The sequence below is a fragment of the Pristis pectinata genome, chromosome 27 (assembly GCF_009764475.1).
Source record: "Pristis pectinata isolate sPriPec2 chromosome 27, sPriPec2.1.pri, whole genome shotgun sequence".
NCBI lineage: Eukaryota > Metazoa > Chordata > Chondrichthyes > Rhinopristiformes > Pristidae > Pristis > Pristis pectinata.
In genome coordinates, this window is record NC_067431.1 from 31,636,947 (window position 1) to 31,660,016 (window position 23,070).

A 23,070-nucleotide genomic window follows, 5' to 3' on the forward strand; every position below is an offset into this window, starting at 1 on the left:
TTTTAAAAGATACTTGGACAGGTACATAGATAGGAAAGGTTTAGAGGGATATGGGCCAAACACAGGCAAATGGGAATCTTGGTTGGCATGGACCAGTTAGGCTGAAGGGCCTGTTTCCATGCTGTATGACCCTATGCAGTTTGTGAGATGCTGTGGACACGTGTAATGCACATCACGATGATCTGAACGTGAAATGAAAAGTTCCACAAAATTTTAAGTCTTGCTGTTTTGGTTCATATGTGATATTTGGAAGAGAGCAAGAAATAATCCAAAGCTTCTCCTGGACTATAGCCTGTGGCATCCCTTCCTCCATCTCACAGGAAAGATATGTGTCAAGATGGCATTGAGCTGTGATGTCTTTCACCACACACAGCCAAACAAGATGTATTTTCAGGTAAAACGGTGGCTGGATATTTGGAAAAAAGATTTGCTGTGCTGTATTGACACTTGTAGTGATCATGAACAGCAGTCAAACTGAGCAAGTCACGTAGAGCACTGAGCTGGGCTACAGCAGCACTGCCTGACCAGACCTCTATCAGAATATGCACCTGACCAGTCCAAACACATCGAGAAGAAGGTCATTGAGCTCACTTGTCAGGCAGCCATGCTCTAAGCCAAATACTCAATTAGCTCATACAAGTGATGGATACCTGTAAATCTAGGAGTTACAGTATAGATCAAGTTGTGAAAAAACTCAAAGCAGTATAAGAAATACAAGCCTTCACTCCATCATATAAAACACTCACTCTGTGCTATTGCTCAAAACACTACAGCCTTTATTCTTGCTTCAATCAAACTGGGATTTGGACCAATACATGAACTGCATTGAGTTAGATCCTTGAAGTTACCTATTTAAATTATCCTTTGGTTAACAGTACAAAGATTGCTTATCAAACTGCCATTATCTCAGCAGCATCTTCTCCAGTGGTCTGGTACAGAAGTCTGCCAAATAGTTCAAAAAAATGTCACTCTCATTGTTTCATAGTCATACAAAAACTTGCTCTTGAGGTACCGAGGACTGCCAACTCTCTCCTTTTGAGTTACACAGACAGAAAAAAGGCAGCATCACACGATTATAATACAGTTCTTCATTGTAACCATAGAGTGTTATTTTCTTCACAAGGTCCATAAGGTGTATTACATTTCTTTATTGTAGAAACAACACTATTGTTTAATTACCAAATTGTAAAAAAAAGCAGCTTTTTTCATACATCAAGAGCATATAGAACTAGTGCATTTCTGAAGCATCAACTATTTAACAGAATGCATCCTATGTACCACACATATTGCACTTTTCTCCATGTATACCTTAACCCTTTATACATTGCACCAAAGTCTCTTCAAAGTATTAATTGTATTAAAAGATTACAAAGGTAAAAACACTTTCAGCAAATTCAGAAATCAGACAGTAGACTTTTTTTGTTTTATGAAAACAGGTTTAAAATGAAAGCCAAGGTGCCACTGGGATAGATTATAGTCCCTGGCTGAGAAAGAAAGTGAGTGTCTCTGGATAAATCCATGGACTGCATCATTTTGCTCTTGATGTACAGTGCTCTGTTTACAACCATATTGTGCCTGTGTGGGGTGAAGGGTAGAGGCAGCAGAGAGAGTTTAACTGGACATCGTTAGGGAGTATAGAACAGGCATAAGCTCCTGGCTACACATCAGAGTATTTGAAGGACATTCACTTCTCCTAAACAGCTTTAATATTGTGTGGGAACAGGCGACTGAGGAACCAGAAGGGCTAAGAGAAAGGCTGTTTACTCCATTAGATACAGTTCATTGTCTAACACTGCTTGGCTCCAATTTCACATCTATTTGTCTGGAAAGTCACCCCACTCACTAGCTACTGTAGTGTTCAATACACCACATAGTATATCAAAACGCGATACTGCCAAGGCTATTTCACTGACTGATGATGCTACTAGATAGCACACTTAGCACAAGAAACCAAGGAAGAATTTCATCATTCTTAAAAGATTTGCGATGTCACAGCCAAATCCAAATCACATTCCACAGAGGGTGTGAAAAGAGGTTTTATCAAAGCCTAGAAATTAAATTCCACTGCTGTAACACTGGTTTTGAACAACACATTAAGAATATTTTATGGCAATATCGATTGCTTAGTGAAAAATTCTACGCTTTGATTGATTGAAATGTATTTTTGAAATGCATCATCAGGCTTCGTTTAATCCTCTGCTTATGAGACAGTGGCAAAGGGACGGGGACAGGAATTGGCTGCGATTTGAACTTGATGCAATTTGTCACTTTTAGCCTGGGACTAGCGTGAGGGTGTGGAGAGAAAATTCTGTCATTAAGGAAGGGAATCTAGTGGATCCACTCCACTGTTGATCTGAAAGCATCATTGCAGACCCCTGGAGGAGTGACTTGTTTCCTTGGATTGTGAATAGTCACGTGCCAACCAGCATTACAGAATTCCAAAGGAGGTCTGGAAAACACACTTTGAAATCAACTCTACTCTCAATCGCATCCAAGTATGAGATGTGACAGTGTGGTGGTGGCAGCAATGGGTGGGGAGATGGAGTTGTGGAGGAAGGGAGAGGGAAGACGTGGCATTGTTCACCCCTGGGATACTGCACTGGCACTAGGCACCATGGAGACAAACAGATCACCACTTGTCCACTATCCAACCCGTCCGGCTGGGTAAATGAGTGAAAGTGGATGATGCCTTGGAGTGAGTTACTGATTCGACTTTTGGCAACGCTCCATAATTGTGATGAACTCAGAAACTTGGGAGAGACAGTGCTGCTGTTGACCACCTGACTCAAAGGAACACTGCAAACAAAATACAGCGCATCACCTACCACGTGGCACCCACTGGAGGCATGGATTCATGCTGCACTTGCAAGCCCTCTGCTCAGGGCAGCATGGTCAGAGGTCTTGCCTTTAAAATGGAGGAGAGAAGGTTGAGGTGTGATTAGCTAGACTGCAATTTCAATAATGTTAACTCTTCATGGTGAAATGCAAATTCAGTGCCATCTATCACTAAAAAATTGGCAGCTGTGAGGGCCTGTGTATCAAGGAAGTCCAACTGACTTCAATTCTAGGCCAGGTAGTATTGCAAACTAATCTACCCTGACCGTTGCATCAGCATCATTTCCTGCCTGTATGATAATTCAACAAGAGGAAAAAGAAATTACATTATTCTGACAGTACACAAAACATCCATGTCGGTATATGTATGGTACAATCATCTTTTGAAAACATTTAATAAATATTGCTTTTTACTCTTTACATACAGATCAATTTGAACACAGCGAGACATTGTCCTGAGCTCCACATAGTGGAACCAGAAGTATTTACTCTGAAGTGACTTTGGTTAACTTGCCAGTATAAATGGGGCATTGTTTATCCAAACTGTTTTCCAGAAATGTGTTTCTTTTACTTTTAAATTAAAAGAAGCAAAAAGGCACAGCACATCACACTTCACGCAACAGTTTTTGTTTCAAAAGCTTATTTCTCATATAACTTCTAAAACCCTAGGTAAAGTGTACAAAGCTTTTAATAAACAACCAGCAACTCATATTCGAAATTCAAAATTACAATGAATTATTCCTTGGAAAGCAAACACTGAACAAGTACTAACACGTTAATTACCTCCTCCAGAGTCCAGAGGTGTGTAGAGATAAAATGCTCCTGCAGGAGGCACTTTTCAAAAATTATATATTTATTAAAACTCTCCATCCTAGTGCTAAATGTAATCTAGCAACAACCTCTGGTGTGAAATGTATGTGTCAAGCATTTTTTTAAATGATCTGGGATGGTTACAATGTCCAGACCTCAGAGTAAGATAAGCAAGTTCAGTGTTACTCTATTTCCTGGGGTCACAGCTTAAAGCAGTACACTTCCCAGTCTGCCCAAGTAGATTGCATTGGCCAGGGATTAAGGGAGGTACATGGGTGTTCAGTAGAGAACTTTCAATTTGGATGATATCATTTTTGTGAATTTCCCAGCTCTTGAACTCAAGTTTTCCTGGTGACGTATTGCTTTGTTGGCAGAACCAATACACTTTATTCTGCTTCTGCATCCTTCCTATGTAGTGTTGCGTGCTTGTTACCTGGTGCATTGGTTGGTACCATCTTTAGGAAAGTGCATTTGCTTCTTAAGAGTTGCCTCTCCTGCCTCTCTTTTCCTTTTCAGCACCAAGGGCCAACAGAACCACATGACGATTGCTTCAACAAATGAGATCTGGCCTGAGCCAATTCTATATTGTTGATTTTCATTCTCCCAGCTACACTTTAAGAAGGAAAACAAGTCATCAATTTTAGTATTTTCTTGAAATGTACAAGCTAAATTGACTTCCATTTCTCTTCTTGTCATCCCTTCTTCCTCGGTGAAGTACACTGAAAAGATAACTCAGTCAGTTCACAAGGACATAGCCTCCATGTTGAGTATCAACTGTTTCCATCATCTCACAGTCAAAAAGTCCTGGCAGTTCAGGGATAGTTACGTTCTTGTAGGTCTCTGATGAGTCAGCAGCAACTTCACTTGCCTGGCTTTCACTCAAGGGCAAGGCAGCCTGTTGGGTTTGGTTGAGAGCATAGGGACATTGTTCTGGGTAACCGAGCTCTGGTGCTGTGGCTCCGACTACATCACAAGGCTGGTAAGGATATTGCAAGAGTTGCTGCTGCTGCTCCAGGTGAACTTGGGACTGAAGTGGAGGTTGTGTTGGCTGCTGAACAGGTGCCATCTGTTGCAGTGAAAGCTGCAGCTTGTAGTGCTGGCTGAGGAATGGGTCACACTGCATCTGTTCTGACGGTTCCAGCACTGGACTCAGAGGTTGGGCCATGCTAAACTGTTGCTGTTGCTGCGTTTCTGGGTGAGGTACAGGCATCTGTTGAGTTTGCTGAGGGTATGAGCCTTCTGCAATCTGCATTTGGTTGAAGTAAGCCTGGAGCTGTGACTGTTTTTGGAGAAACAAGCGTTTCTGCTGCAACCTGAAATGTAAGAGAACAAGATGAGCATGAAGCAACAGGGAACCTGAGACAAGCTTTATCAACAGAACACGAGGAGAATCTCACATCATCCCATGGGGCACTTTCTGGCCCTTGGCATGTGATTTAGGAATGTTAACTCTCAGCTTGGGACAATACTGGGCCTCCTCACCTGTGTTCCTGGAGCTGTTGCTCAAGGCTCCTGGGTGTTTCCTTGCAATACATTGGACAGCTGTTTTGTGCTTTATTCAGTAAGCTTGGGTTCTGTAAAGTATAGTGATATAGTATTTAATTTGCAACAAGTACTAACAGATGTCAATAGCATCATTAATGCATTAAAATTGACTGAGCATTTCACTGGCAGAAAATTATATAAGGGATATTAGACAGGTGTCTTATAAGTAGCATCAAAGGAAAAGAGACAGAGAGATTTTGGAGCCTTCCATCTTGGCAGCGGATGGGAAGCTCACCCATGCTGGGCCAATATAAATGAGGGCTGTGCAAGAGGCTGAAACTGGAAGAAGAGCTGTGGGACTGAAAGAGGGAAGGACAAGGCATGAAAATTGAACATTTTATATTATATAGAACCATAGAACACTACAGCACAGAAAACAGGCCATTCAGCCCTTCTAGTCTGTGCCAAAACTTTATTCCGCTATTCCCATTGACCTGCACCCAGTCCATAACCCTCCAGACCTCTCCCATTCATGTATCTATCCAATTTATTCTCAAAACTTAAAGAGTGAGCCTACATTTACCACATCAAATGGCAGCTCGTTCCACACTCCCACCACTCTGAGTGAAGAAGTTCCCCCTAAACCTTTCCCTTTTCACTGTAAAGCCATGTCCTCTTGCACTTATCTCTCCTAATCTAAGTGGAAAGAGCTTACTCACATTTACTCTGTCTATACCCCTCATAATTTTGTAAACCTCCATCAAATCTCCCTTCATTCTTCTACATTCCAAGGAATAACCTTTTCAATCTTTCCCTGTAACTCAACTACTGAAGACCCGGCAACTTTCTAGTAAATTTTCTCTGCACCCTTTCAATCTTACTTATATCCTTCCTGTAGTTAGGTGACCAGAACTGCACACAATACTCCAAATTTGGCCTTACCAATGTCTTATACAACCTCATCATAACGTCCCAACTCCTATACTCAATACTTTGATTTATGAATGCCAGGATACCAAAAGCCTTCTTTACAACCCTGTCTACCTGTAACACCACTTTCAGGAAATTATGTATCTGAACTCCCAGATCCCTTTGTTCCTCTGCACTCCTCAGTGTCCTACCATTTACTGTATACATCCTACCTTGATTTGTCCTTCCAAAATGCAACACCTCACACTTGTCTGCATTAAATTCCATCTGCCATTTTCTGGCCCATTTTTCCAGTTGGTCCAGATCCCCCTGCAAGCTTTGCAGGGGTTCATATTCACAGTTCATTGAAAGTTGCCTCACAAGTGGAAACAGCAGTTAAGAAGGCCAATGGGATGTTGGCTTTCATGAGTCGCGGGATTGAGTTTAAGAGCCGCGAGGTGATGATGCAGCTTCACAAAACTCTAGTTAGGCCACACTTAGAGTACTGTGTTCAGTTCTGGTCGCCTCATTATAGGAAGGATGTGGAGGCATTGGAGAGGGTGCAGAGGAGATTTACCAGGATGCTGCCTGGATTGGAGAGTATTGAATATGAGGAGAAGCTTAAGGTGCTAGGGCTTTATTCACTGGAAAGGAGGAGGATGAGAGGAGACATGATAGAGGTATATAAAATATTGAGAGGAATAGATAGAATAGACAGTCAGCGTCTCCTTCCCAGGGCACCAATGCTCAAGACGAGAGGTCATGGCTTTAAGGTTATGGGTGGGAGGTTCAGGGGAGATGTCAGAGGGAGGTTTTTCACCCAGAGAGTGGTTGGTGCATGGAATGCACTGCCTGGGGTGGTGGTGGAGGCAGATACATTGAACAGGTTCAAGAGCTTGTTGGATAGGCATATGGAGGAATGTGAGATCGAGGGATATGCAGGAGGAAGGGGTTAGGTAGTGTGAGGGTGGTCTGATGGACGGCACAACATGGTGGGCCGAAGGGCCTGTTTTGTGCTGTATGGTTCTATGGTATGGAAAGCCTTCCTTGCTGTTCACAACGCCTCCAACCTTAGTGTCATCAGCAAACTTGTTGATCCAATTTACCACATTATCATCTAGATCATTGATTAGACAACAAACAACAATGGTTCCAGCACAGATCCCTGAGGCACACCACTAGTCACAGGCCTCCAGTATGAGAAACAATTATCCACTACCACTCTGTCTTCTCCCACACAGCCAATTTTGAATCCAGTTTACAACCTCTCCATGGATACCTAATGTCTGAACCTTCTGAACTAACCTCCCATGTGGGACCTTGTCAAAGGCCTTACTAAAGTCCATGTAGACAACATCCACAGCCTTTCCTTCATCTACTTTCCTCGAAAAACTGTACAAGATTTGTTAAACACTATCTACCACGCAACAAAGCCATGCTGACTATCCTTAAGCAGCCCTTGGCTGTCCAAATACTTGTATATCTGATCTCTCAGAACACCTTCCAATAATTTACCTACTAATGATGTCAGGCTCACCGGCCTGTAATTACCTGGTTTACTTTTAGAGCCTTTTTTAAACAACAGTACAACATGAGCTACCCTCCAGTCCTCCGGCACCGCACCCATGGCTGAGGAGTTTTTAAATATATCTGCCAGGGCCCCTGCAATTTCTACACTAGTCTCTCTCAAGGTCCGAGGAAATATCATGTCAGGGCCAGGGGATTTATCTACCTTTATTCGCTGTAAAGCAGCAAGCACCTCTTCCTCTTTAATCTCTATATGTTCCATGACACTATTGCTTGTTTCCCTTCCTTCCATATCCACTATGTCAGTTTCCTGAATAAATACTGATGCAAAAAAACTGTTTAAGATCTTCCCCCATCTCCTGAGGCTCCACACATAGATGAGCACTCTGATCTTCTAGGGGACCAATTTTGTCCTTTACTATCCTTTTACTCTTAATATACTTGAAGAAACCCTTCGGGTTTACCTTCACGTTATCTGCCAAAGCAACCTCATGTCTTCTTTTTGCCTTCCTGATTTCCTTCTTTAGTATTTTCTTACATTTTCTCTACTCTTCAAGTACCTCATTTGTTCCTAGTTGCCTATACCTGCTATACACATCTCTCTTTTTCTTAACCAGATCCCCAATATCCCTTGAAAACCAAGGTTTCCTATGCCTGTTAACTTTGCCTTTAATCCTGGCAGGAACATGCAAACTCTGCACTCTCAAAATTTCGCCTTTGAAGGCCTTCCACTTACTGAGCACATCTTTGCTAGAAAACAACTTATCCCAATCCACTCTTCCTAGATCCTTTCTCATTGCCACAAAATTGGCCTTTCTCCAGTTTAGAACCTCAACTCGAGGACCAGACCTATCCTTATCCATAATTAACTTGAAACTAATGATATTATGGTCACTGGATCCAAAATGTTCACCTACACATACTTCTGTCACCTGACCTGTCTGGTTCCCTAAAAGGAGATCAAGTATTGCATTCTCTCTCATTGGTACCTCTATATATTGATTTAGAAAACTTTCCCGAACACATTTGACAAACTCCAAGCCATCCAGTCCTTTCACAGTGTGGGAGTCCCAGTCAATATGTGGAAAGTTAAAATCCCCTACTATTACAACTTTCGGTTTCTTACATTGGTCTGCTATCTCTGTACAGATTTACTCCTCCAATTCTCTCTTTTGGGCGGTCTACAATACAACCCTATTAGTGTGGTCATACCTTTCCCGTTCCTCAGCTCCACCCATATGGCCTCTGTAGATGAGCCCTGCGGGCTGTCCTGTCTATGTACGGCTGTGATATTTTCCCTGACTAGTAATGCCACTCCTCCTCCTTTCATCCCCCCCACCCCCTCATCACATCTGAAGCAACGGAACCCCGGAACATTAAGCTGCCAGTCCTGCCCCTCCTCCAACCAAGTCTCACTAATAGCAATAATGTCGTAATCCCACGTGCCAATCCACGCCCTAAGCTCATCTGCCTTACCTACAATACTTCTTGCATTGAAATAGATGCACCTGAGAACATTTCTATCACACACAAACCTTTGATTTCTTTCAATACCTGCAGTCCTCGCATGACCTTTGTCCTCCTCCACCTCACTATCTGCTCTAACACTCTGGTTCCTCTCCCCCTGCAAATCTAGTTTAAACCTCCCCAGAGCAGCACTAGCAAACCTACCCGCAAGAATGTTAGTTCCCCCTCCAGTTCAGTTGCAAACCATCCCGTCGGAACAGGTCCCACCTTCCCTGGAACAAAGCCCAATTGTCGAGAAACATGAAGCCCTCCCTCCTGCACCAATTCCTTTGCCACGTATTTAGCTGCATTATCTTCCTATTTCTAGCCTCACTAGCTCGTGGCACAGGCAGCATGAGGTTATTTTTTAACATTTGTCACAGTGCTTAATTATACGTTAGAAATGGTCTAATTTTTGTGTTTTTCTTTTCATAGCTTGACCTCCCATGATGCAGCTGTGCCCGTCAGTAACACATCTGCACTTCCACACTCCCGAATCTGAAGTACTCGGGCATCAGAGGCTCACACAGCTGAACAGACAGACTCTGATCAGCTTAAATATTTATAGAGATGAATATTCAGAGCTTATTTCAAACTTTGCAAGAATTTGGTGATTATTTCTGGAATACATTTAATATTTTGATTCATAAAAAAAGAATAAATTCTACCTGTGTCAAAATAATATTCACTCACACTTGAAATGTTTTTGTATCTAATTTTCCTTTCATTTCTGCAGGTCAAACAGCATAGTAATGTTCTGTCTCACTCTTGATATGCATCTGGCAGTACCTCAAATAAGATGACTGAAATAGTTTTGGAAACACGAACAGCAAACCGACATCTCACTCTTGCTGTTTATTCACAGCTAATTTAAAGAGAACAGGAACATTCCTCCCATACACATTTTGTTAGCACTCCTCACTGGAAGTGACAGCCAGAGTAACTGGTACAGCCCCTCGAGCTTGCTCTACTATTCAACAAGATCATGAGTGAATTTCTACATCTTCTCTTACTCTCCCACATCCCGAAGATCTGGCAATCTCATCACCCATCAGCAGTACACTTACAGCTCTTTGAGCAGAGAATTCCAAAGATTCACAGCCTCTGAGTAATTCAAAGAGGTCTGTCTGAGTGAAAATGTTTCCCCTTCATTTTTCATGCTGAAAGTCGAGTCCCTTAACCTGAGAGTGGGCTAACTATGTCTACATTCCCAACTGGGGGAACAATGCTGTCAATACCCAGTCTGTCAAGCCCTCATCAAATCCTGTGTTGCAATGAGATCATTCCCTATAATTTAAAATAAAGAGATTATTAGCCCAGTTTACATCAAGTTGTTACTTTAGTTTGACTGGTTGTTGGAGATTGGTGAGAGCAGGTGAGTTGACAGTCAGCACGGGATTGTGATTTGCTGTTTAATCAATATACAGGGCTCCCTCATTCTGATATTATCAGGAAAATTTAGTTGCATTATTTCAAAACACAGTCCTCAGTTCTGAGATAAGAGCTTTCTTTTCCTGCACTCAGATATGGATAAGAAGACACATTCTCCCAGAGTGGAAGATGAAGCCTAACAGGTTCATTGCTCATCCTTGTTGCTTTGGAGGCTGTTGAGGGGGATGACTTGCAGGGATCAAGCAGCAGTAGCCAGTTCTCTGGCACTGGGACTGGTCCTGCTGCTCAGAAGGGAAGGGAGGAGAAGAGGAAGGCAGTAGTGGTAGGGGACTCAATAGTCAGGGAAACAGATAAGAGGTTCTGTGGCAGTGAGCATGAATCCCGGATAGTATGTTGCCTCCCAGGTGCCAGGGTCCAGGATGTCACTGATCAGGTCCACAGGATTCTTGAGCGGGAGAGAGAACAGCCAGAAGTCATGGTTCATGTTGGTACCAACGACATAGGTAGGAAGAGGGATGAGGTCCTGAAAAGTGAGCTTAGGGAGCTAGGCAGAAGGCTGAAGCACATGACCTCAAGGGTAGCAATCTCGGGATTGCTGCCAGTGCCACGTGATAGTGAAGGTAGGAATAGGAGGACATGGCAAATAAATGCGTAGCTGAGAAGTTGGTGCTGGAGGGAAGGTTTTAGATTTTTGGATCATTTGGATATCTTCTGGGGAAGGTGGGACCTGTACAGAGAGGACAGGTTACACCCAAACCTGAGGGGAGCCAATATCCTTGCAGCCAGGTTTGCTAGCGTGGTTCGGGAGGATTTAAACTAGTTTGCGAGGGGGAAGGGAACCAGAGGAGTAGGTCAGAGGAAGAAGGGAATAGGGAAAAGTCAGATCTGACAGGTAGAGAGGCTTTGAGGAAGGGCAGAGTACAGGCTGTAAAAGTAGTAAGGTGGATGGGCTAAAGTGCATTTACTTAAATGCAAGAAGCATCAGGAATAAGAGAGATGAACAGAGAGCTTGGATAAGTACATGGGACTACGATATTTTGGCTATTACAGAGACATGGCTGGCATCAGGGCAGGAATGGATATTGAATATTCCTGGTTTTCAGTGTTTTAGAAGGGATGGGGGCGGGGGGGGGGGAGAAGAGGAGGAGGGGTGGCGTTACTGGTCAGGGACACTTACAGCTGCAGAAAGGGTGGATAATGTAGAAGGATCCTCCCTAGGGTCAGTATGGGTGGAAGTTAGGAACAAGAAAGGAGCAGTTACTCTACTGGGAGTATTCTATAGGCCCCCCGGTAGCAGCAGGGATACTGAGGAGCGGATTGGGAGGCAGATTTTGGAAAGATGCAAAAATAACAGGGTTATTATGGTGGGAGACTTCAACTTCCCAAATACTGATTGGTACCTGCTTAGTGCCAAAGGTTTAGACGGACGCAGTTTGTTAAGTGTATCCAGGACGGATTCCTGTCACAGTATGTTGACAGGCAGACTAGAAGGGATGCCATATTAGATCTAGTTTTAGGTAATGAACCGGGTCAGGTGACAGATCTATCAGTGGGTGAGCATTTGGGGTACAGCGAACACTGCTCCATAACCTTTAGCATTGTCATGGACAAGGATAGGAGCAAAGAGGATGGGAAGATATTTAATTGGGGAAAGGTGAATTATGAGGCTATAAGGCGAGAACTTGAGAGTGTAAATTGGGATGACATTTTTGAAGGGAAATGTACTACGGAGATGGGGTCGTTGCTCAGGGATCTCTTGCAGGATGTTAGGGATAAATTTGTCCCGGTCAGGCAGAGAAAGAATAGCAGGGCGAAGGAACTGTGGGTGACAAGAGAGGTGGAACAACTAGTTAGGAAGAAGGAGTCAGCATACATAAGGTGTAAGCAGCAAGAATCAGATAGGGCTTGTGAGGAATATAGAGTAGCAAGGAAGGAACTTAAGAAGGGGCTGAGGAGAGCGAGAAGGGGACATGAAAAGGCTTTGGCGAGTAGGGTTAAGGAGAATCCCAAGGCTTTTTTTACTTGTATGTGAAGAACAGAAGGATGGCTAGAGTAAAGGTAGGTCCGATTAAAGACAAAGGTGGGAAGATGTGCCTGGAAGCTGTGGAAGTGGGTGAGGTTCTCAATGAATACTTCTCTTCAGTATTCACCAAGGAGAGGGGTTTTGATGATGCTGAGGACAGTGTTGGTAAGGGTAATGCTCTAGAGTATGTAGGTATCAAGAGAGAGGATGTGTTGGAGCTGTTAGAAAATATTAGGACAGGTAAGTCCCCGGGTCCTGACGGAATATTCCCCAGGCTGCTTCGGGAGGCGAGGGAGGAGATTGCTAAACCGTTGGCTAGGATCTTTGAGTCCTCGTTGTCCATGGGAATCGTACCGGAGGATTGGAGGGTGGCAAATGTTGTCCCCTTATTCAAAAAAGGTAGTAAGGATAGTCCAGGGAATTACAGACCAGTGAGCCTTATGTCTGAGGTGGATAAGCTGCTAGAAAGGATTCTAAGAGATAGGATCTATGAACATTTAGAGAATCATGGACTGATTAGGGACAGCTGGCATGGATTTGTGAAGGGAAGATCTTGCCTCTCTAGCCTGAGAGGGTTCTTTGAGGAGGTGACCAGGAAGACTGATGAGGGTTGTGTAGTAGATGTGGTCTACATGGATTCTAGTAAGGTGTTTGACAAGGTTCCGCATGGTAGGCTTCTTCAGAAGGTCAGAGGCCAAGGGATCCATGGAGGATTGGTAGTGTGGATTCAGAATTGGCTTGCCTGTAGAAATCAGAGGGTTGTGGTGGAGGGAGTGCACTCGGATTGGAGGGCTGTGACCAGTGGTGTCCCACAGGGATCGGTTCTGGGACCTCTACTTTTTGTGATATTTATTAATGAGTTAGATGAGGGGGTGGAAGGCTGGGTTAGCAAGTTTGCAGATAACACAAAGATCGGTGGTGTTGTGGATAGTGTGGAGGGCTGTCAAAGCTTACAGAGGGATATTGATAGGATGCAGAGCTGGGCTGACAAGTGGCAGATGGAGTTCAATCCAGAGAAGTGTGAGGTGGTACACTTTGGAAGGACAAACTCCAAGGCGGAATACAAGGTAAATGGCAGGATTCTGGGCAGTGTAGAGGAGAAGAGGGATCTGGGGGTTCATATCCACAGATCACTGAAAGTTGCCTCACAGGTGGATAGGGTAGCTAAGAAAGCTTATGTTAGCTTTCATAAGTCGGGGGATCGAGTTTAAGAGCCGCGAAGTAATGATGCAGCTTTACAAAACTCTGGTTAGACCACACCTAGTGTACTGTGTCCAGTTCTGGCCGCCTCGTTATAGGAAGGATGTGGAGGCGTTGGAAAGGGTGCAGAGGAGATTTACCAGGATGCTGCCTGGATTAGAGAGTATGGATTATGGGGAGAGATTAAAGGAGCTCGGGCTGTTCTTATTGGAGAGAAGGAGGATGAGGGGAGACATGATAGAGGTATACAAGATATTAAGAGGAATAGATAGAGTGGACAGCCAGTGCCTCTTTCCCAGGGCACCAATGCTCAATACAAGAGGGCATGGCTTTAAGGTAATGGGTGGGAAGTTCAAGGGAGATGTCAGAGGGAGGTTTTCCACCCAGAGAGTGGTTGGTGCATGGAATGCGCTGCCTGGGGTGGTGGTGGAGGCTGATACATTGAACAAGTTCAAGAGATGGTCAGATAAGCATATGGAGGAATTTAAGATAGAGGGATATGTGGTAGGAAGGAGTTAGATTGTCTTAGGAGTGGTTTGAATGTCTGCACAACATGGTGGGCTGATGGGCCTGTATTGTTCTGTATTGTCCTATGGTTCTATTGTTCAACTCTGACAAGCAGCCATCGTCCCAGACCTCAGCTCCTGGTCCTACATCACATGGAATCACAACACCAGGATGCAAGGGAACCCACATTAACGGTTTTCTTAACTATTAATGTAGAGGTTTAAGACTTCAGGCTGCCTTGGTGCATTCTTTACAGGGATTATTTTGCTTCTAAAAAGAAGTTTGAGTTTTAATTTAAGTCTGTCAGCTTGTCAGTTTCAATGCTTGCCCGACTTATGCAACGGAGGTTATGGCCTGAGGTGGAGAACAAAGATGAAAATGTTAAAATCTTAGCCTAGCAGAACCAGGGAATAGAGTAGATGAGTAAACAGAGAGTGATGGATGAGCATCGTCTGAGGAGCAGCACATTGGACAGACATATACTACCTCAGAGTTTCATGGATTTTCCAATGGACTGTGACATCGCTTCACTTGAGAAGGCTAAAAAGAGGTTTGAGGTTGTTAACAAGACTGAAGAGTTTTGATGACAACGGCTAGGGTTAGTGCCGTGGAACAGAGGAGGCTGAGCGGACATTTATTGGGATGTGGCCCAGACGGTGAGTAGCATGGAGCTATTTCCAATAACAGAGAAGACAGTAACCATAGATTTAAGACAATTGATTGAAAGATTGGAGGATAGTTGAGGAAAACCTACAGTACCAGTGGTTTAAGGAACTGGAATGTTGCCAGAAAAAGTTATAGAAGCAGAAATTCTCGATGCATTTTGAACATGCTTGGGTGTGCACTGCCTACTTTACAATGCTACAGGCCAAAATGTGGGAATAGATTGGATAGTGCATTTTATAACCAGCACAGATCTGAGTGGCTGAATGGTCCTATTCTATCCCGTTCTAAGGTACGCCCTGTTCAGATGAAACACCGATCACTTCATGAATGTGAACAACTTATCAAAACGTTTTATTTTCTGGTGAGTGGGTGCTGGGGAGAGAATAACCTAGCAGGGTTTACAAAGCAAAGATAAATACTACAATAAAAAGCAAGGATCATCCACGTTTAACTCTATTTCTCTCCAGGATCAGTTACTGCATCTTCTTTTTCCACTTTATCAGGTTTTGATGTTTCTTTCAAAAAAATTGCACTGTCTTGTAATTAGTTCCAGAGATAAAGCTCTTTACCGGCAATCGATGCTGCAAGTAATGTGTTTCTAGGCTCTGACGTCTTGACAACAAGTGTGGATGCACTCCATTGGGGAATAATGCTACATTTTCCTGCTGTTGTAAAACTTCATCCTGAAAGAAAAGGTTAGACTGATATAGTTCCTGTTTTTTGCGCAATGATTCATTTTGCACCATTTAATCTCCAGATGTTGATTGAAATGGATAAGAAAGCTTAGTGTTAGAGGATAGTTTGATGGATGTAACGCACAAAAATGTTGGAGGAACTCAGCAGGTCAGGCAGCATCTATGAAGGGAGATGAACAGTCAATGTTTATTTCCCTCCATAGATGCTGCCTGACCTGCTGAGTTCCTCCAGCATTTCGTATGTTGCTCCAGATTTCCAGCATCTGCAGTGTCTCTTCTGTCTGCAGTTTGATGGATGTTGAGTGTTTGGGGCTGCCTCAATAATTGCTCACATCATGATTGAAACAGAGAATAGAACTCAGGGTGCACTTCACAGAGTGGATGGTGGGACACCAATAAAATCTAAAGAAGGAAGCCGCAGCAGATAGGAAGATTGATGTTCACTGGTTTCGGTGAAGATGCTGATGGCTGTATCACAGGATTAGTAAGATGAATGTTGGGGGCCAGGTGGGGAGGAGCTGCAGTGTGATGCAGGGGAAATAAAACACAGGAGGTCACCATCCCAATTCAGTTTTCTAGACGTCAAATGGAGAAATAAATAATAGCAACCCAGGGAGGAGTTCCTTGTGTTGAGAACAGAAGACATCTGAAAGAGGTTCCAAATGATAGGTCAGCAATCAGTTTTTAATTTTGTTTGTCCTTGCTCAGAATTTTTCTCAAATTTTTTCTTAATTAATTAACTGCTATGCAAATCAGAAAATGTGCTGTCATGGTATGGAACCCAATACTACTGATGATGGCATATAAGTGATTAATCCAGTCACAGGAGGCTTGTCAAATGTCATGCCTCCGATACCATAGTGGTAGGAAGGTTTACCTGGTGGTGGGTGGTGAGGAGGCTTTGTAAATGTGTTGCTGGTAGAGAGTCAAAATCTGCATCAGAGTTCATCTGTTCATAAAGCATCTGCACTTTGTTCAGCTCCAGAATTCCCTTGGTTCTGGCTAGGTTCTGAAGATGTTGGCGGAAGGCAACGATACCTAAAGGAAGAACCAGAAGTCAATAGTGGCCTAGTAGTTCTATTTTGGACTAATAATTCAGACACATGGTTCAAATCCCATGATGGCAGCTGAAGAGTTCATGGACAGTTAGACTTTCATTTACAAATTTTCATAACAGAACCTTGGATATTTTCTCAATTTATGAGTTTTTGCTAAATAAAAATGAATAGTGCACCACTTTCTGCTCAAGGAAACACTGTATAAAAATACCCACAATGTATTTTGCCCAGCATTTTATATTTACAAAATTCTCCATAACAAAACATTTTCCAGGAACATATCTCTTGAATAAATTGTGGGATACCTGTAATTAAATAAAACTGGAATGGAAAGCTATTATCAGTAATAGCAAACATGGAACGACATGGAACGAGGGTGGTGGTAGATGGACCGTATTCTGCCAAGAAATCGGTGACCAGTGGTGTTCCGCAGGAAGCTGTTCTGGGACCCCTGCTCTTTGTGATTTTTATAAATGACTTGGATGAGGATGTGGAAGGGTGGGTTAGTAAGTTTGCTGATGACACAAAGGTTGGTGGTGTTGTGGATAGTGTAGAAGATTGCTGTAGATTACAACAGGACATTGATAGGATGCAGACCTGGGCTGAGAAGCGGCAGATGGAGTTCAACCTGGAAAAGTGTAAAATGATACACTTTGGAAGACCAAATTTGAAGGCAGGATACAAGGTTAAGATCTTAGAGCAGGATAAAATGTTGGCACAACATTGTGGGCCCGAGGGCCTGTACTGTGCTGTAATGTTCTACGTTCTATGTTAATGCCAGGACTCTCAGCAGTTTGGAGGAATAGAGGGATCTTGGGGTCCACATCCATAGATCCCTCAAGGTTGCTGCGCAGGTCAATAGGGTTGTTAAGATGTCGTATGGTGAGTTGGCCTTCATTAGTCAGGGTACTGAGTTCAAGAGCCGTGAGGTAACGTTGCAGCTCTACAGAACTCTGGTCAGATCACACTTGCAGTATTGTGTTCTGTTCGGGTCGCCTCATTATAGGAAGGATATGGAAACTTTAGAGAGGGTGCAGAGGAGATTTACCAGGATGCTGCCTGGATTGGAGAGCATGTCTTATGAGGATAGGTTGAGCGAGCTGGGGCTTTTCTCTTTGGAGAGAAAGAGGATGAGAGGTGACTTGATAGAGGTGTACAAGATGATAAGAGGCATAGATCGAGTGGACAGTCAGAGCCTTTCTCCAAGAGCAAAAATGGCTAAGCACGAGGGGGCATAATTTTAAGGTGATTGAAGGAAGGTATAAGGGGGATGTCAGAGGTAAATTTTTTTTACACAGAGAGTTGGGGGGGGTGGGGCTGTGGAACACACTGCTGGCAGAGGTTGTGAGGCAGATACATTAAGAGCATTTAAGAGACTCCTGGATAGACACATGAATGATAGAGAAATGGAGGGCTATGTGGGAGGGAAGGGTTAGATAGATATTAGAGTAGGATAAAATGTCGGCATAACATCGTGGGCCAAAGGGCCTTTCCTGTGCTATAATGTTCTATGTTCTATCACTCCAGATTGTTGTAAAAACATAAATGGCTCAACAGGCTTTATTGGGGAAGGACATCTTCCCTTTTCACTCATTAGTCAATTTGTGACTCCACATTTGGTTGACTTTTGACCACCCTCTGAAATGGCCCAGACTGCAGAAAATACCCACCCCCACCCACCAAAATGGCAAGGTGAATGGGATGGAATAAATTAAACCATAACTGTAAGACAAGTTGCTCACTGGAACCTGGAGTGGTCTGTCAGAGAGGGCAGCAGAAACAAAAGCTATGAAATCATTCACTGACAATGAGTTTTGATCCCTATTGCAGAATAAGCAATTGCAAACACTTGGGAGCCTCTTAGTTACTATAAGAGTGAAGTGACAGTGGAACCTAATATAGGAGCCAGTTTCACACTGCTTCCGGGCTGTTACCTATTATTGACTCAGCACTTAGACATGTCTATATGTGGGAGAGGTTAGGTCGTCACCTTGTGTTAAAGATGTATCTGAAGCTCTTCGACCCTCTCGGAAGCTGACTGGCGACCGGTTCTGCACCTCGCGTTTCTGTGATGTCAGTGCCTCCATTGCTGGATTTGGTGGCTTGATGCCAATCAGTGGTGGGGTCATCCGTGTCATTGGTTGGTTGGCAAGTACAACCTCTGCCAGAGGTGGCGTGTCCTCCAATATGCTGAGCTCGCTGTGCATCAGTCCCATGTCATATTCAGAATCAACACTCCCCAAGGATGGATTATTCCCGACAGTGAACAGCTTCCCTGTGTTGGGGCACAGCAGAGACATTAGGGAAATTAAACTCACTTACTGAGGTAACCTCAGTCCCTGGCAGCACACCCTAAAGATTTATGTAACTTTGTTACTAACGAATAACCTTGAAGCATCTTAGAGTGGCAGGTCTAAATTTCACCCAATGTTTCCTGAGCACATTCCAGCAGCCTCTATGGGGGAGTGAGAACTGTTCCCACTGTTAGTTTCCGTCAGCCAGTGGATACACCTATTGAAATGTTAACAATGGGAATGAGTTTTCTCACACATTCACTGGAGTTACTGTTGTGTTTTGTGGGAGCACTGTGTGAAGGCAATATTGATGTAATTGGCTGTATAAAAACAAGTTTATTCCTTTAACTGGTACTGTTCTAACTTGGCATAGACAAACACCACAAAAAGTTCTCTTTCTCTCCACTGTGGACAAGCTGCTGGATTGGGAATACCACTGTGTGCCCGACTGTTGAAGAGGTACTGGGGTCAGGCAGACCAGGTCATGTCATTGTTGGGACCTCACAGCCCAGCACAGTGCATCCTTGTCAGGGCAGGACAAAGGTACATCTTGATCTGATGGAGCCAAGATTCAATCGGACAACTGTGTTGTTCCCTGTGGTCAATGTTTGTCTCCATCGATAATGATTAAATGTGAAAAATGAAACCAAGAGATAAGGTAGGTTCTAATACTCCACCCAAAGTCTGAGACATTCACAGCTAGAAGAGAATAGAATGGAATAACACTGCACAAAACAAGGCCATTTGACCATTCTTGCCGAGTAGGACTTTTTCTGAAACAGCTGTCCAATAATTTCTAATCCACTGTTTCCTCACAGCCATGTAAATGTTTTCTTTTGAAGGGTTTATCTAATTCCACAAAGTGGTTGCACCATTACTTCAGAGAGTGTATTCCAGATCATAAATCACTGCAGAAGGGAAAAAACATTCTCCTCATCTCTGCGATACCTTTGCCAATTATCTTAAATCTGCATCAACAGCTATGCTCCAATCTGAGCTAGGGTGTGCAAAACAAAATACATGCCCAGTTTCCATTCCTGATATGGAGTAAAATAAGTTTGGGTTAATTGTGCTGCTTTTCATGGTCCTGTAATCTCCAAATTTTCACTCTTAAAGTTGATGATTATGGAAATTGAAGGGCTACAGCCATTCTTGGAAGTGTAGCTGAGACATCTGAACCTCTTCAGAGGACAATCCCTTCCTACCTGTACTTGGCAACACGATTGGTTGGTTGGTGACTTCAGCGAGAGTGTGGCGTCTCTGGCCACATCGCATTGCCTGAAAGGATGCATAGACCTGGGCAGGATCCTCTTCAGAGTCATCCTCTGTCTCTATCCCTTCATCAATAGATGTCTCCATCATGTTGCTTGGAGATGGTGGGCATCCTTTCCTTGATATTGAAGGAGGCAAAGGATCAAGGAGGCAACCATTCACCTGTGAAAATTGGTCAATCTATTAGTCACCAATCATAAGGCTTTAGTCACTGGTCATTTTAATGGAGATTTTATCCATGGAAAAGTGGTGAATAAATTGCAAACATTTCAGTGATTTCCTTCCACTGTTATCCCAGACAGGGAATTTTACTCCTAATTCATACAACTTTCAGTTTTCATAGATTTATAAAAATTTCTAGCACAGGAGATGACCATTCAGCCCATCAGGTCTATATACTGACCCATAGGTTTGTGGATTATGGCTCTTCAAATGGTCACACGGTTCTTTAAACAGTTTAGGTTTTCCTTAAGCACATTGTTTGCACTATAGGACTTGCATGGGTAAGGCAAATCTCTTTGTCATAGAATGTGCAGTCTATTCGGCCCATACTGGTTTTGATGCTCCACATGAATCTTTCATCCCTCTTTATCTAACCAGAGTTAGACATTCTTCCACCTTTCTCTTTCTTGTATTTATCCTCCTTTCTATATACCAGTGGTTTAGAGGGCTATGGGCCAAATGCAAGCAGATGGGAATAGCTCGCTGGGCAACATAGTCAGCATGAATGAGTTGGGCTGAAGGCCCTGTTTCAGTGCCGTTGCTTCCCTCAGTGAGAAATTACAAAAACCTGCAAAAATAAGACAAAATGCTGCATGCTGGAAGTCCAAAATCAAAAATTGCTGAAAATACTCAGCAGGACAGACAGCATCCCTGAAGAGTTATTGTTTCAAATCAATGACATGTTGTCAGAACTCAAGAACAATAATTAACTTGAGATACTGGAACTGTCTGACTTGCTGAGTACTGCTTGCATTTGCTGGTTTTGTTGCAGTTGCAATAGTTGAGTAAAAATTTAGTTCATGGTAATGATGACTCCATAGTGGTATAAAAGCAAAGATGTGAAGTAATTAATGTGGATGTGGAAAAGTATAGTGAGTCACTGCAAAATCCAGAATGTTCATAACAAAATGTTCTGACATGTTCTCAATGAACAGGGAAATATTCTGCAATTCAGAAGTGCTCAGTCAGAAGATTCTGGAAATACCAAAAGCATTTCCTCTATTCTGATCACTCAGTTTATCACTGAGTGTCGTGTCTGAGTCACTTCCTCTTAACCGAAGCAGCACTCTGCTCAGGGTGCTCAGTTTCCGATGGAGCAATTTCCTTTTCTTTGTCACAAATTCTTTCTTCTCTCTCTGGTGTGCAGATAAAAAGCATCCTCATACCTTAACATAAGGACATTTCAAATCATATCTATTGGTGAATTCCTTGTGGTTCAACCTAATATCTAAATCTCACAAGACTCACAACAGATTGCTCCATATTTCCAGCCAAGACAACTCTCTTTCTGCACTGCTCCATTTCAGTTTCTCCCTCATCTCCCGAGAGGTTTTGTGACATCAGAAATGGAGTTTTTATTATTAGTAGAAATTAGGTGTTGGGGGTGGGGAGGAGTGCTGTGAGAAAAACACAATTATTTTGCTGGACATATTTTCAAATAGATCAAATAAAATAATCTATCTCGATCTGTCCATCTTCCACCTATTGCCTTCTCAGTGAAAAGAAAATTACTTAAGTTCCTCTTTGATCTGTCTACCAATCCCTTAAACCTATGCCGCTCAGTTCCTGGCCTCTCTTTTTGGGAAACAGTTCCCTCATTCATCCAATCTAGGTCTCTCAATTTGTTTACCTTCAATCTTCTCTGCCTTCTCTGTTCAAAAAAGCAACCAGCCTCCCAAAAGATAAGTGGTCTTCCTTTAGACCATAAGACATCGGAGCAGAATTAGGCCATTCAGCCCATCAAGTCTATCTGCCATTCGATCACGGCTGATTTATTTTTCCCTCTCAACACCATTTTCCTGCCTTCTCCCTGTAACTTCTGACACCTATACTAATCAAGAACCTATCAATCTCTGCTTAAAATACACCCAATGACTTGGCTTCCACAGCCATCTGTGGCAATGAATTCCACAGATTCACCACCCTCTGGCTAAAGAAATTCTTCCTCATTTCTGTTCTAAAGGGACATCCTTCTATTCTGAGGCTGTGCCCTCTGGTCCTAGACTCTCCCACTACTGGAAACATCCTCTCCACATCCACTCTATCCAGGCCTTTCAATATTCACAGTAGGTTTCAATTAGATCCACCCCCCATCCCACCCCCCCATCCTTCTAAACTCCAGCGAGTACAAGCCTAAAGCCATCAAATACTCCTCATATGTTAACCCTTTCATTCCCAGGATCATTCTTGTAAACCAGCTCTGGACCGTCTCCAATGCCAGCACACACTTCCTTAGATATGGGGCCCAAAATTGCTCACAATACTCCTAATGTGGTCTGACCATTGCCTTATAAAGCCTCAGCATTACATCCTTGCTTTTATATTCTAGTCCTCTCGAAATGAATGCTAGCATTGCATTTGCCTTCCTTACTACAGACTTAACCTACAAGTTAACCTTTAGGGAATCCTGCACTAGGACCCCCAAGTCCCTTTGCACTTCCGATTTCTGAATTCACTCTCGGTTCAGAAAATAGTATTACTTTGTTGTTTGACTTTAGTTTTGGGACCAGTAGAAAGTGCTGACCTCACCAACGTCAGATTTGTTACTCCCAACCTCACAACCACTCAATTCCAGAGACTGTTGCCTTCAACCTGAGGCAAAGCCCTTCTGACACTCTGGTTCTGCACAGTAATGAAAGGGGGATTTGCAGATAAAGCTCAGGTTTTAA

The 23,070-nt window shown here is 43.2% G+C and overlaps 1 protein-coding gene across 4 annotated transcripts in view; it reads right to left on the minus strand.

Moving 5' to 3' along the window:
- Window positions 1–753: 753 nt before the first annotated feature.
- The window catches only part of sik2a (salt-inducible kinase 2a), a 253,352-nt gene continuing 231,035 nt past the window's right edge, over window positions 754–23,070 (minus strand). For all 4 annotated transcript variants that reach the window (XM_052040106.1, XM_052040107.1, XM_052040108.1 and 1 more), the window contains 6 exons: window positions 20,113–20,341; window positions 18,604–18,888; window positions 16,433–16,593; window positions 15,430–15,543; window positions 5,128–5,219; window positions 754–4,958 (listed from right to left, as the gene is read on the minus strand). In XM_052040106.1, coding sequence (XP_051896066.1) covers window positions 4,382–4,958; window positions 5,128–5,219; window positions 15,430–15,543; window positions 16,433–16,593; window positions 18,604–18,888; window positions 20,113–20,341 — 1,458 coding nt within the window. In that variant the 3' untranslated portion in view covers window positions 754–4,381. The remainder of the gene's footprint in view (window positions 4,959–5,127; window positions 5,220–15,429; window positions 15,544–16,432; window positions 16,594–18,603; window positions 18,889–20,112; window positions 20,342–23,070) is intronic.